General features: G+C 38.5%; 1 protein-coding gene across 6 annotated transcripts in view; it reads right to left on the bottom strand.

Annotated features, from left to right (window-relative positions):
* The window catches only part of CNTNAP5 (contactin associated protein family member 5), a 1071087-nt gene that overhangs the window by 334485 nt on the left and 720880 nt on the right, over positions 1–15722 (bottom strand). For 4 of the 6 annotated variants that reach the window (XM_040228922.1, XM_040228923.1, XM_040228924.1 and 1 more), the window contains one exon: positions 805–997. In XM_040228922.1, coding sequence (XP_040084856.1) covers positions 805–997 — 193 coding nt within the window. Of the gene's footprint in view, positions 1–804; positions 1006–15722 lie in introns of all 6 variants that reach the window. The other 2 variants (XM_040228920.1, XM_040228919.1) reach the window with 1 other exon arrangement.

A 15722-nucleotide genomic window follows, 5' to 3' on the forward strand; every position in this document is an offset into this window, starting at 1 on the left:
CCCTGTTCCGTCCCAAATTGTAGGTTTTCCCTCCAGTTCCAGGGCTTGCCCCTATACTTCTGCTTCTAAGTGTACCATTAAATCCCCCTGGTTTGTCTGGTTGTTGAATATAGTATGCAGTGTTAAATACACTATACCCTTAGAGCTATTTTCCTTTTTATCTTCATTTCAAAAATCTGAACATAAAGCTAGCATGTACTTGAACTCTTGGTGAAAATTAAATGTTAATAAAGTACCATACCCATTTAAAAAAAAAAAGTCATTTCAATTCAGGCCTGCACTTTTCAGATAACATGAGTACTGTAAACACACAGGGTATGCCAGCCTACCCACTGATCTCATTGCCTAATACTGCCCCATTATGCATCCTTTCCCCAAATATAACTCACTGCAGTTTGGTGAATGTGCTGAAATCCTTGATGCTTTCTAATCTGCTGGAAAAACCATTTCCTCCTTTACACTTTCTAAGTCTGGTTCAAGAGTCATTGCTCTCAAGAAAATTTCCATTCTCACCAGTATTGCAAAATGAGTGTTGTTACTGTCCCTTTTTTGAAGATGAGGGGAAAACCTTGAGAGGCTACAGAACCCCCATGAGGTCACAGCCTGGGCACCAGAGAAAGAACTAGTCTATCAAGTGTCTCTCCTGGTGGCATTTTTTTTCATTGTATAGGGAACCACCATAGGTGCAGCCCACTGGTTGGCAAACCTTTCTCTACTTGATATTCCAGGGTTGGGGGCCCATGTGTCACACTGTGGTCCCCCTGTGTGACACATGCAAAGGGGCCCAGGAGGGGTGTTTCTTACCTGGCGTGTTGAGCAGGCGAGACCTCTTGCAGTGGTAAGCTACCTCCTGCTCACAGTGCTCGGAGCCATCGATCACTGCTTCCAGCTGCTCCAGGCTGCCTCCATAGTCCAAGGTCATGGAGTAGGGCTTCTCAGGGTTGGCACCTTGCACATGGGTCAATTCTGTGTTGTTGTGCTGCATCAACGTCCAGGTCTTGTCCTCTGCCCAGAAAACACAACCCAAGCAAGGTGAAAAGATGATCATGCTTATAGGCCTCCAAAAAGCTGGAAAAATGAAACAGGATTGTGTGAGCAGTGTGATGTTTGGTGGCTGCAGGTGCATCAATTAATTGCCACTTGAGTGCTGTACTTATGATAAGAATTTAACCAGAGAATTTTTGTTTCTCCTAAAGTTCCACCCAGAGGTAGTGTGGGGGTTAATTATCTTAAGAGCTAAATTTGTGAAGCCCTTACTCCACAAGTTCTATGCTTAGTGTCCATTATCTCATTGAAAATGGATATTATTTATGAAAAGTCATAAAACAAAAATAGAAACAGACAACAGAACAGGAATAAAAGGAAATGAATTCATCAGTCGTGGGAAGGACAGTTTGGAAGGGGAAGAACTTAGAAATGAGATATTTTGTGATCAGAAATAAAATATAACTAAATATGCTCAGAGATGACTATCATGATGATGACACACATAGAAGAATAGAGATCACTGACAAATTATCAAATGTACAACCTGTTGGTAATTAAATGAACAAAAATAAAATTAATAAATAAATAAAACTGAAATCATCTAAATCAGAAGGAGTTGGTCCTGCCATGTTAAAAACGAGAGAAAAGTGAATAAGGAAAACTAGGCAGGTTTTCTAAGATTATATAGTTAGTTAACGACTAAGTGAGAATTGGAACCCAGGATGTCTGACTCCAAAGACACTACTTCCAGATAGTGATACACACTCTTCCTCACAAGAGAAACACTAGCATAGATCATTTTCTCAGAGAACCATAAGTATCACTTTGAAAATAAGACCTATTCACAGAAAGCATGTGTGACATATACATCACAAAAAGGATGAGAATGCAAGGCATACATCCAAGGCACTTAACTGAAGCTTGTTATTTATTCTCCATGATACTTCTACTTATCAAAAATATTTTAAGAGTTTTACATTAAAATAGCATGCAGAGATGAGGGCCTACAGATTAGGGAAGGAGAACATGCTTTGCCTTCTATTTGTAAGAATGTAAGGTGAAGAGAGGAAAAGAATCTTATTTTTAGAGCTTGGGAGACCCGCACTTGAAAGCTATTCTATGAACAACGAGCTTGGCCAAGTCACTTCACTTTTGGAGGGGCTTAATTTTATCATCAGTTTTAAGAAAAGAAGTTATGAAGTCACAAGACATTTGGGGATGCATCAGACATTCTGGAATAATAGACTGAAATATTTTCAGCAATCAGACATAGAACTGAATTCCGAACTTGCTCACAAATAAAGTGAAAGAGGAAATAGGAGGACTTGAAAAGCTTTTGTCATCTGAGAATCTTGCCCACATAATAACATCATTACTCTTCATAGATGTTCAGAGCTGAAAAAGAACGTTGCCCAGACATCATGTGGTTTCCGTCCTCTCTCTCTCTCACTCATTTAGTTTCACAAATGAGGAAACCAGAGTCTAGGAAGTAAAGGAATGACCCACAGCATATCTATTAGATGAGGGTGGTAAGCATATACACTACCACTGTAACAAATATTTCTAGTTACAGTATATAACCAACACAGCTTAGAAGCAAGATGGTGGCGGCTGGCCATGAAAAAGAAAATAATATTAAAAACAACTGGCAAGCAGTATCCCCGGGTTTTACTTTCTCTCTCTCAATTCTGTATATGAGTTAGGATAAGTAGCTTCATTGCCCTGCACTTCAGTTTCAATATATTAGAAAAAGGAGGAAGAGAAAGTTTGATCTTCACAGTTCCTAAATGAGGAAATATTTATTGCAGCAGAAAATTAAACTCTGCTCAAACATTCTGATTCTTCTTAACATTCTTTTCTGAAACCAACCCCCTGATGACCCATATCTCCAATGTTTAATTGAATGACATTTTCTATAAAGTCTAAAAAATCAGAAGTTTATTGGATTTTGATTTTGAAAGCAAAAATAAGGCTTGATTCATATTGGTAAAAATAATAATGTTACACAAACAATGAACCAGAAATTTCAAAAATGTTGGTGCTAGTACAGACAAATGTCGATAAAATAACCAAAGAAAGTAGTCATTCAATAATACAACACTGTAGAGGGAGAAATAAAAACTGCCAATTTTGAAATGTCCATGGTATTTACAAGAAACAGAACTCTAATGAGATGCCATGTTACTGTTCCATTCTAAGATATTTTACATACATTATCACCAGTACTCATAACAATCATGACAGATATCAATATAAATATAGCTACAAGTATAGATATTATAGGTATCCATATAGATACAGATATAAGAAAGAAAGAGAAAGTAAACTTGTCCCCAGTCTCAATGAGTCCAATCTGTCTGACTCCAAAATTGGTCCTCACAGCATCACTAAATTACACAAATTTGGATTTCCTTCTAAATTTACACTGATTTTCATACCTTTGTCCATCCAGTGTTCATACACTAATTAAACAATTTGCTTATTCATTTACTCATTAGCTCATTTTTTTCCAAAATCTTACTCTATCTTTGACAAGAGGGAGAGGAAAGAGTAGTATCAGAGAGACAATCTTTTATCCCAAAGCCACAAATATCGCAAACCCCTCCTTCTGGGCCCGGAGAGTGAAGTTTTCACAGTTGAACTCTTGGCACTTTTTGATATATGCTATAGACAGAAGACACAAAGGAACAACTAAGGGCTCCAAAAGCTCCCCTCAATTCACTTAACACACATCACAAGCACAGTCTGACCAACAGGAAGAGAGACGATTACTCGAAACCTAGGGTCTCTTAGGTGTTTTCATTTCAAAGACAGCCTTTGTCATCTCATTATTTTTCTCCTGGGTGATAGAAACATAAAGACTAAAAATAAGAAGATTACTGGATGTTATCTTTTTCTCACTTACTATTTTTTCTCCCACTTCCTGGGTTGCTGTGCAGATTAGGCCCTGAACCTGATAAAACATGAAAAGCCAGGGGTCAGTGCCACTCAGAAGAGTCAGCTTTGATGGCTGATGTTCCTGATACATGGAATAAGGTAGGGACAGGTAGTTTTAGCTAGGGAAGGTATAGGTGAAAGATCTCAAGCAACATTCATTTTGAATAGGCTTTTAGGGGGATGGAGGGTGATCCATGCATGGACCTACATATACTATAAATATAACTGGACTCATGAGTTAAATGTTCAAGATGGTAATTTAGTCAGTGGGCAATGGACGGAGTGTGAATTTTGGCCTCAGAAGATCTAGATCTGTGAGTCAGCCTTACACTTATTGGCTAAGCATACTTGGTCAAATGATTACTTTTCTGAAGTTCAGTATCTTCATCAATTATACTTTAAAAAGCAGCAATGATGCCAACTGTAGAGGAAGATTAAGAGAGGAGATCAGTGTGAGGAACTCTGTTATTAACTAAATAACTAGGTATTTAATAGACATCTGTTTGTACCACTTAGATAAAGATATATGACATCTCCAACTCCAGGAGCTCACAGATACCCGATGCTGATATTAACAAAAGCATTAAAAACAGGAGAAGCTATGACTGGTCTCTTGTAGTTCTCAGGGTAGCCTGCTTCAAGAAGGTTGTTTCCCAATCCAGAAAGGAAGACCCACAAACACCTAGAGGAGAAACGCACTAAGCTTGACCGTCTCTCTGCAGATCCATGGGAAAAACATACCAGATTCAAAAGTCCCAGAATGGAAAATGCTTCCCCCTGGTAGTCTGTGAACTTGGATTTTCACACAAGGAAACCAAACAGGTTTCCCTTTAACTCAAGTAAGTCCAGTTTCATGCAGAGACCAAGGAGGAAATCAGCTAAAAGCTATGATTGGCAGAGCATCATAAAATCCTCCAGGCTCCAAATACCACCCTCAGCTGATCTGCCTCCAGCACCATTCCTCTGCCACATGGCATCCACCCTAACTGCTAGTCTCTAAAAATGCATTTAAGGCTTCAAGGTACCATGAGACAGCCTGGCTTTAGAAACCCGCCCATCTGATGAACGTCTATGTTCTACTCTAGTAGGAAGACCTTGAACAAGTTATATACATCTCTAAAGTTTCCTCATTGGTAAACAATATATTTATATTAATCTTTCCATCCATGATGATATAATGATGCAGTATTATGTTTTACATGGACACGTAACTGGTTGTCTGGCATGCAAAAGGGTGAAAAATCTTTATATTCAAACTTTTCTATGACATTAAAATGAGGACTGGGACTTCAATCCTTAGAAGGTTGGGGGTGGGAAACTCATCCTGCAAAGGAGGTTAGCTAGCAGACTCCTTGTGATATAGCTGCTGCTGTATATGATAAATGATTATTATCTTGTTGAATTACCTTTTCACTCTGAAATAGCCTCATGTGTTTCTAGATTTATTTTCATTCCTTGCATTTCAGAAATGTCTACGATAGAATATGTCATTTAGTCCTCATAGACCCAGAAACCTAGAAAATCATTGCCCTTGATACCACGGTTTGCTACCCAGGTCATTTTCTATTGTTTCTTCCATTGTATTCAGTTCCATGATGAGAAACAGAGCCCCTCTTTCTAACTTGCTTAAAGGAATACAAGTATTGAGTTACTCAAGACAAATTGTCTGCTTAAGAAAGGACTTCATTTGAAGATTTTTGAACTGGTAGAAACTTATTCAATTCACTAAGGATCTTAGTTAGTCTAAAATAAGTTATTATGCATTTTAATGTTTATTATCCAATAAATGGCTGGCAAATATTTTCTCTAATCTCTGAGATTGCTTTTTAATTTTGTTGACTATTTCTTGTGCTGTGCAGAAGCTCTTTAATCTGATGTAGTCCCACTTACTGATTTTTTTGTTTGTTTGTTTCTTCTGCTTCTGTTGTCAGAGTAAAAAAAAAAAAAATCTTTGTCAGAATGTCAAAGGGATTTCTTCCTTATGTTTTCTTCTAGGTTTTTATGCCATTAGACCTTCTGTTGAAGTTTTTACTCTTTTTCAAGTTATTTTTTTGTCTGATTATTTGCCTGTCCAGTTTTGCCCACACCATTTGTTGAATAGATTATCCTTTACTCTTGAGTATTCCTGGCTCCCTTGTCAAATATCAGTTGATCCTTTATGTGAGAGCTTATTTCTGGGCTCTCTATTTTGTTCTACTGGCATATGTGGCTATTTTTATGCTAATATCATATTGTATTAATTACTATAACTTTGGAAAAATGGATAGATGTTGTTTTAAATGCACAAACGTGATTAGCAGATAAATAAGTTTTGGAAATCTAATGCACAGCTTCATAATTAGTCAACAGTACTGTATTATAAACTGCAAAGTTGCTAAGACACTAGGTCTTAATCATTCCCACTAGAAAAAAAGAAAATAATTACATGACATAAGAGAGGTGTTAGCTAAGCATGGTAATCATACTGTAATATATAAATGTATAAAATCAGTACATTGTACATCTTAAAATTACAGAAAGTTATATGGCAATTATATGTAATCACTCACTTAAAGCCAGACTTCCTGGAATGTGAGGTCAGGTGGGCCTTAGGAAGCATCACTACAAACAAAGCTAGTGGAGGAAATGGAATTCCAGTTGAGCTATTTCAAATCCTGAAAGATGATGCTGTGAAAGTGCTGCACTCAATATGCCAGCAAGTTTGGAAAACTCAGCATCATCCATAGGACTGGAAAAGGTCAGTTTTCATTCCAATCCCAAAGAAAGGCAATGCCAAAGAATGCGCAAACTACTGTACAATTGCACTCCTCTCACATGCTAGTAAAGCAATGCTCAAAATTCTCCAAGCCAAGCTTCAGCAATATGTGAACCATGAACTTCCAGATGTTCAAGCTGGTTTTAGAAAAGGGAGAGGAATCAGAGAACAAATTGCCAACATCTGCTGGATCATCAGAAAAGCAAGAGAGTTCCAGAAAAATATTTATTTCTGCTTTGTTGACTATGCCAAAGCCTTTGACTGTGTGGATCACAATAAATTGTGAAAAATTCTGAAAGAGATGGGAATACCAGACCAGCTGACCTGCCTCTTGAGAAACCTGTATGCAGGTCAGGAAGCAACAGTTAGAACTGGACATGGAACAACAGACTAGTTCCAAATAGGAAAAGGAGTACATCAAGTCTGTATATTCCCACTCTGTTTATTTAACTTATATGCAGAGTACATCATGAGAAATGCTGGGCTGGAGGAAACACAAGCTGGAACCAAGATTGCCAGGAGAAATATCAATAACTTCAGATATGCAGATGATACCACCCTTATGGCAGAAAGTGAAGAAGAACTAAAGAGCCTCTTGATTAAAGTGAAAGAGGAGAGTGAAAAAGTTGGCTTAAAGCTCAACATTCAGAAAACTAAGATCATAGCATCTGGTCCCATCACTTCATGGCAAATAGATGGGGAAACAGTGGAAACAATGGCTGAATTTATTTTTCTGGCTCCAAAATCACTGCAGATGGTGATTGCAGCCATGAAAATTAAAAGACGTTTACTCCTTGGAAGGAAAGTTATGACCAATTTAGACAGCATATTAAAAAGCAGAGACATTATTTTGCCAACAAAGTTCAGTCTAGTCAAGGCTATGGTTTTTCCAGTGATCATGTATGGATGTGAGAGTTGGACTATAAAGAAAGCTGAGCACCAAAGAATTGATGCTTTTGAACTGTGGTGTTGGAGAAGACTCTTGAGAGTCCCTTGGACTGCAAGGATATCCACCCAGTCCATCCTAAAGGAGATCAGTCCTGGGTGTTCATTGGAAGGACTGATGTTGAAGCTGAAACTCCAATACTTTGGCCACCTGATGAGAAGAGCTGACTCATTGGAAAAGACCCTGATGCTGGGAAAGATTGAGGGCAAGAGGAGAAGGGGACGACAGAGGATGAGATGGTTGGATGGCATCACCAACTCGATGGACATGGGTTTGGGTAGACTCCAGGAGTTGGTGGTGGACAAGGAGGCCTGGCATGCTGTGGTTCATGGGGTCACAAAGAGTTGGACATGACTGAGCGACTGACTGTATGGAACTGAAAAAATAAAATGTTTGCTTTTTAAAAGCAGCACTCAGCATAGAACATTAAGCAGAGTTCCCTGTGCTATACAGTAGGTTGTCATTAGTTAACTACTTTATACATATATCAATAGTATGTATATATCTCAATCCCTATCTCATAGCATACACCATTCATCCCATCCCCTATTTTCCTCCTTAGTGTCAATACACCTGTTCTCTACATCTGTGTCTCTATTTCTGCCTTGCAAACTCTGTGGTGACCTAAATGGTAAGGAAATCCAAAAAAGAGGGGTATATGAATGCATACTGCTAATTCACTTGTCTGTCCAGCAGAAACTAATACAACACTGTAAAGCAAATAAACCCGAATTTTTTTTTAAAAAACAGCATTCAGTCCAGTGCACTTGCCTGAGTATAAGTGATGCTGTAAGGTATTATGCCACCTTTAACTATAAAAACTTATGGGTTATAGGCCATCAAACAGCATGTGTTATAAAGATCCAAGGCTTCATTTCAAAAACATGACAAGGGTTGTTATGAAGACTAGTACAGCATTTCCTATGTTGCTTTGTGGATTTAGCTTTCAAGTCTATCTTCTTACAAACTTGAGACCTCCCAGGATGTGAAATGTATCATTCTGTATATACTGTGTGCTAGTCCCCAGGGCACAGACACAGGAGAATAAGGCATGCTGAACTCTTTCAAAATCTTACCATCATTTGAGGGGAAAAGTGGCATATATAGGAGAACCACAAATGCTTCACACTAATATAAGCACTCTTGAGATTACGAGTAAGTGAGGATGCCCAGAGGTCTGCTGGGGCTGGGTTGGAGCTGGTGATAGAGAAACTGTATTGTTTCCCTTGAGAATGGATGGGTCAACACTGGTCTTTCATTTGTGGACCATCAGTATCTTGGCTAGCACTAAGCACCCTGTAAGACTTCAGGAAATCTTTATCAAGAGGAGGCTAATCGCCAGCATGTACAGTAAGTCCCCTACATATGAATGCTCAAGTTGCAAAGATGTAAACGTGTGTTCCATCAGGGCCAAGCATGAGTAAATTGCAGTTTGCCCTCTGTCTCCTATTGCTGACAATTCTTCACTTTACTATATCCCACCTCCTCTTGGTCCAGTCAGTAACTCTTCTTGCCTGTTCACTTAATGCCAGGTGCTGTATGCCAACTGTACTACACTATTGTATGTACTTTCCAAGATACTGTACTGTAATATTAAAGATGTTTATATTTTTGTGTTTGTTTCTTATGTATTATTTGTGTAACAAGTATTAAAAACCTAGTACAGTCACCTCATGCAAAGAGTTGATACATTGGAAAAGACTCTGACGCTGGGAGGGATTGGAGGCAGGAGGAAAAGGGGACAACAGAGGATGAGATGGCTGGATGGCATCACTGACGTGAGTTTGAGTGAACTCCGGGAGATGGTAATGGACAGGAAGGCCTGGCACGCTGCGATTCATGGGGTTGCAAAGAGTCGGACACGACTGGGCAACTGAACTGAACTGAACAGTATAATGCATATAGCTACAGCCAATTGTGTTAGTTGGGTACCTAGACTAACTTTGTTGGATTTATGAACAAATTGGGCTCATGAATGTGCTCTCAGAATGGAGCTTGTTCATATGTAGGGGACTTATTGTATAAATGTCCACATGTAAAATAATTTTCAAGTGGTAAGATCAAAACACACACACTCAACAACATCAACAAGAGAAAAGTAAAAGAGGTTTCATAGAGTGCCAGCAGAGTAGCAATAGCAGGATATTCCAGAATAGTCCATATCTTTATCTTTCCTGTGAAATCTTTCCTAGTCATCACCCCAGGAAAATTGTTTAGGAACCTTCATCCTGAAGCTTTAGGTGATCCACCTTGATTACTCTTGCTTTCATTTCAGAAAATCAATTCTTTACATACAGAGCAAGTGTTTAACTCTCTTATTTTGATTCTCATTCTATCTGATTGGTATTATTATTGTGATGATCACTATTATTATTAATAGTAGTCCTTACAGATGCTATAAGATGTTTCATCTGTTACCATGGAGATCACCACTAAGAAGAAAAAGCAAACAGAAGAAAAGTGAAAAAAGAGAGAGAAACACGTGATAACTCTGATTAATAAAACCTCATTCTACACACATATCTGACTCTGCAGAGCAAGGAAAAATCTGTAAATTTTCTTTCATAATGCTTGGAAGGAAGAGAGAAGTCTACAGATTGTCAATACTCAGCTTAATTGAACTTAAATCACTGTGGGGAGCTGCTTACAGTCCTTTGAAAAGTGTGCCAATTCACTTATACTCCTATTGCAATAAAACAAGTCTGTATTAAGGTTGAGGGGGTCACTTCTGGTACAGTTATCTAAGTTGACAAAGTGAATTTTCTATGTCAAGGGTAAAGATAGCTTAAACAATTCTCAAAGCACTGTCTTTACCATCTATGCCATTTCTATGCCATTTCTTGTCATTTTGCACTGACAGTTATTTAATTTTTCATATGTTTGTCTCTTATCTCCCCATTTAAATCTTAGGCAATGTCTACTGAGTAGATATCAGCTTGGAAAGGGTTTTTGTGGTTAATGAAGGCAGATGTGATGGAGGAAAGCAAGGGCTTTGGGATCAACAGATCTGGCTGCCAGCTCTGCCACTGACCAAATTCCCAAACAAGGCAGAGACAGGGAGCCTCCCACAGCCTCAGTCTCCACATCTGTAAACTGGATATACCCATTAAGCAGTGATGCTCTGAGCACTGAATCAAACTCACAGCACTGAGTAGAACTCAGAGGCTGACTCAGGGTACTGGCCTTGAAATAAGAGTTGAACAGTCACAAGCCCTGCTGATGAAGTGATTCAGGGAGGAGCAGAGGCATCATTTCATTGTGGGAAACAGTTCTGGGAACTTCTGATGAGGGGGTCCATGAACCTTCCCCTCAACCTTTAAAAGGAAGAAAGACAAGAGGTGAAAAACAGTTTTCAACTTCTTTAAAAGGTTTCAGAATTTCTGTAAGAGTTTTCACTCTCTTGTGGCTCAGCCCAGAGGCCAAGGTGAGCATCTTCCTTGTCTGCTAAAACCACTGAAGATATGGTTGCTTTTAGTGTCTGAGCTTCTGCTGTTTGGAAGAGGGAGCATTACTAATTTAAGGCTCCTGATAGAGTCACCATGCATGGTGCATTAGCTGGAAGTAGGCACTGCAGGCTGCAGGGGGGTGGGGAACCCATTCCAGCCACTGCCGTTCCAACACCAGCCCGCATGGACCACACACTTTATGACTTCCAGACAACATACTTGGCCATGATTTACTGTACTACTTCCCTGAGCCTTTACTTCTTATATACCTTTGGCGGGTTATTTTTCTTTTCCTTTGCTTTAAAATCAGTGGCATCATCAAAGAGACCTGGGGAATCTGTTTTTTCTGATTTTGGAGGAGGGGGCATGATCTTGAATGGATTTCATGTGCAATTGCATGGTGCTTGTTTGTTTCTGATTAACTGGTTTATCCAAAGAAAATTCATGAAAAGTCAACTGTATGCAGAACACATTTAGGGACTGAGTATCTTGAGGGTTACCAGGCTGAACGCCATGCTGGACCCTGAGCTCAAGGGATTTATAGCTGGTTCTGAGAAAGAAGTTCCCATGGAAATTAAAAGATTCACAGCAGCATGTATGGGGTTGTGGTTTGATCCCTTTGCTGTCCAAGGGACTTTCAAGAGGCTTCTCCAGCACCACAATTCAAAACCATCAATTTTTCAGCACTCAGCCTTCTTTATGGTTCAGCTCTCACATATGTACATGACTCCCAGAAAAACCACAGCTTTGAGCCTGTGCCCACCTCCTGGGCAGGGGAAGAAGGGAAAGTGGACTGCAAATCAAAGTCACCTGATGATCAGGGAGGGACTTTGGTTGCTGTGAGACATTTTCATGAGGTCTTTAGGGCCACCTTTGTGATAAGCACTGTTGTGGTGCTTTCTGAGGAAAAATATAGGCACTGGATCCAACTTGAATTCAATCCTTAGATTTGTCAGTTACTAACAGAGTGACGCTGGAATATTCTCCAAACTCTATAAACTTCTGTTTCCTCAAAATGCAAATGAGAAAAAATTTCTAACTCATGCTTTACCACGTGGATTACACTCTAAGAGAATATATATTACCCAGTACCTGAATCACAAGTATACAGTAGATGGTAGTCCCTGGGCTTCCCAAGTGGCACAGTGGTAACGAATCTGTCTGTCTATGCAGGAGGTGCAAGAGATGCAAGTTCAGTTGCTGGGCTGAGAAGATCCCTTGGAGATGGAAATGGCAACCCACTCCAGTATTTTTGACTGGAAAATCCCATGGACAGAGGAGCCTGGCAGACTACAGTCCAGAGGGTCGTAAACTGTACATGACTGAGTGACTGAGTACATCCTTTCTTTGGAAGAGTTAAGGTAGCCAAGATGGAACTCACAGGGCAAGTCGCTGATTGCAAAAGGTTTGCCTTAGTCCTGCAGCCATGAAATTAAAAGACACTTGCTCCTTGGAAGAAAAGATATGACAAAACTAGACAGTATATTAAAAAGCAGAGACATCACTTTGCTCACGAATGTCTGTATAGTCATAGATATGGTTTTCTCAGTAGTCATGTACAGATGTGAGAGTTGGACCATAAAGAAAGTTGAGCACCGAAGAACTGATGCTTTTGAATTTTGTGCTGGAGAAGACTCTTTAGAGTTCCTTGGACAACAAGGATATTAAACCAGTCAATCCTAAAAGAAATCAACCCTGAATATTCATTGGAAGGACTGATGTTGAAGCTGAAACTTCAATACTTTGGCCACCTGATGTGAAGAACAGATTCATTGGAAAAGACCCTGATGCTGAGATTGAAGGCAGGAGGAGAAGGCAGTGCCAGAAGATGAGATGGTAAGATAGCATCACCAACTCAATGGACATGAGTTTGAGCAAACTTTGGGTATAGTGAAGGACAGGGAAGCCTGGTGTGCCGCAGTCCATAGGATCTGCATGGGTTCAGACTTAGTGATTAAAAAACAAGTCCTCAGAAAGGATACCCAGCATTTATGTTGCCTCTCTGCAGGTCACAAAAGTAGACAAGCCTTGTGAAAATGGAAGAATATACTTATTCTTCTTCCATGGATCTTAAATTCTGGTTTTGAAGGTGATTGACCAAATGAAAGCTCAAGAAGAAAGTGAAATTATTCATCTTTCTTTCGTCACAGTATCAATGATGTACCAACTTCATCTCCAGTGGGAAAACTTTTCTAACTCTACCAGCACCTCATGTTTGTCTCACTCAAGTACTGTTATGCCAGCTTATTTACTCAGACCCTTCCATAAAATGCAAGCTCAGCAAGGGAAAAGAATGTCTCATAAGTCTTTGCCTGCCTAGCACCTGACCCACAGTAGCTATTCACTTATTACTGAACTAAACCTTCAACAGACTACCAATATTTTTACTGGCTTCAGTGACAGTACTTAAAATCAACCACAAAGTGATATGATAGGACACTATGTTTCGATATGTACTTGAAATTCTGTCATACAGCCCAGAATATCTATTGCAAACAGCAGAATATTGGAAAAATATAAATATCTAACAACAGCTGTCTGATTGAATAGAGGATAGTTAATTGACATAGCGAAATACTGTGTAACCATAATAAAGACCACGTAAGATTTCTTTAAACTAATCTAGAATTATTTCCAGGATAGACAGAATCATTTCAGGGTAACAAAGTGCAAAAGACTATGCTACGGGTTTTGTAAGAAGAAAGGAGAAATAGGGCTATAGACAAGGATAAACTAAATGATTATATAGAGCAGATGGGTAAGAACAGAGTGAAGACTATGAGAAAGAACAAAATGTAATCAGTCAACCATTGTTGCTATATTTGATTTTTGTAATAAGAAAATATTTTACATTTTTAAAACATAAAATTAAATCATAAAGATGAAAAGAGACAAACACCAAAACTGAATATAAAAAAATCTTGACTATATATTAAATAGATAAGATAACTACAAAGGAGAAAAAAATAATTAAAGTAACTTTTAAAATATAGTATTCTGTTCAGCTATACATCCTGAGGCTATAGTCTAAAAACAAAATGCAAAATTTAAGTCAGTCTTTACCTTGTTATCAGTAGTGACATTGCTATTTGATTCTGAATCTGTTGATGAGTATTATAGGATAGAATAAATTATAAAATGTATTTTTTCAATTTTAAATGTATTTATTTTTTAATTCAAAGATAACTGCTTTACAGAATTGTGTTAGTTTCTGCCAAACATCAACATGAATCAGCCATAGGTATACATATATTGATTTTGTTGGGATAGTTTCTCAGTATGTGAGAAGAGAAATACATATGGATGATGGAATGATGAGAAAAGACCTGGTGGTGGTGGGTTTGCATTAAAGTTAAGTATATAAATTCATAAATTAAACACACACACACATGCATTTTTTACCTGTGTCCATAAGAAAGATGGAGAAGCAATAAACAAACCAAACATCTAGATCTTAATTTTCAAATACCATGTGCTACAAAAAGGGACTGGGCTTCTTTGGGAAAACAGCTGAGTCTGGGTCAGGCAGAGAAAGTTCAAGGTAACATATTGGAACATCTTGGACTAGAAAGCACGCAAGTGTTCCAAGATTAATGAGGTCACTCACGAAAGACATAGGAACAGATTTAAAGGGATCATTACCAGCTATACATGGGACAATCTGAGCATCAATAAACATAATGATAATAGTAAAAACATATTAAAGTAAAATAATTTATAAGTTTCAACTGATACAAGGGGGCTTCTCAGGTGGTACAGCTGAGAATCTCCCTGCCAGTGTAGAAGATGCAAGAGACATGGGTTCAATCCCTGGGTCAGGAAGATAATGTGGAGGAGGAAATGGCAGTCTACTCCAGTATTCTTGCCTGGAGAATTCCATGGACAGAGGAGCCTGGTGAGCTACAGTCCATGAGGTTGCAAAGAGTTGGACATCATATATGAAATATATATGTGAAAAATATTCTTTTCCATTATGATTTATCACAGGATATTGAATATAATTCCCTGTGTTGTACAATAGGACCTTGCTTATCTATTCTCTGTGTAACAGTTTACATCTCATAACTTCAAACTCCCACTCCATCCCTCTCTTACCGCTCTCCACTTTGGAACATTTTACTTACAACTGGTTTGTACTCTTCAAAAAGTTAATGTCTGTCTTGAAAAATGACCAAAACAGGATGGTGTAGGGGACCTGGCTTTCTAGTTAAAAGAAATTAAAAAGACAGGGCAATTAAATCCCACATATAGAAAGTGCTTGAGAGTCAAACAGAAAGACATTGCTATAAAAGACAGTGTAGGGACAAGATGAATTATATATTGGATAACATTCATTAAAGTGATCTTTATTGTTCTTACTATAAAAATAAAACTAAACTATGGTTTTAGTTTTGTGCTTATATAGCATTGTGTATATTGGTACAAGTGAAGGCTTCACATTTAAATTATCACCATGTCTACAGTCTGCTTTCAAATAGTTTAGAAATAAACATTTTTCTATGAGGACAAAGAAAGGACAGGAGAGAGAAAGGGAGAGAGGAGCTAAGAGTAGCACAAATGTGGGTAAATGGGGCAAAATGTTCATATCTGGAGAGTTTAGGTGAAAAGTTTATGGATGTTCATTTTAGTATTCTGTCAACTTTTCTGTAGG

This window comes from Oryx dammah, unplaced genomic scaffold (assembly GCF_014754425.2).
Source record: "Oryx dammah isolate SB20612 unplaced genomic scaffold, SCBI_Odam_1.1 HiC_scaffold_27, whole genome shotgun sequence".
Taxonomy (NCBI): domain Eukaryota; kingdom Metazoa; phylum Chordata; class Mammalia; order Artiodactyla; family Bovidae; genus Oryx; species Oryx dammah.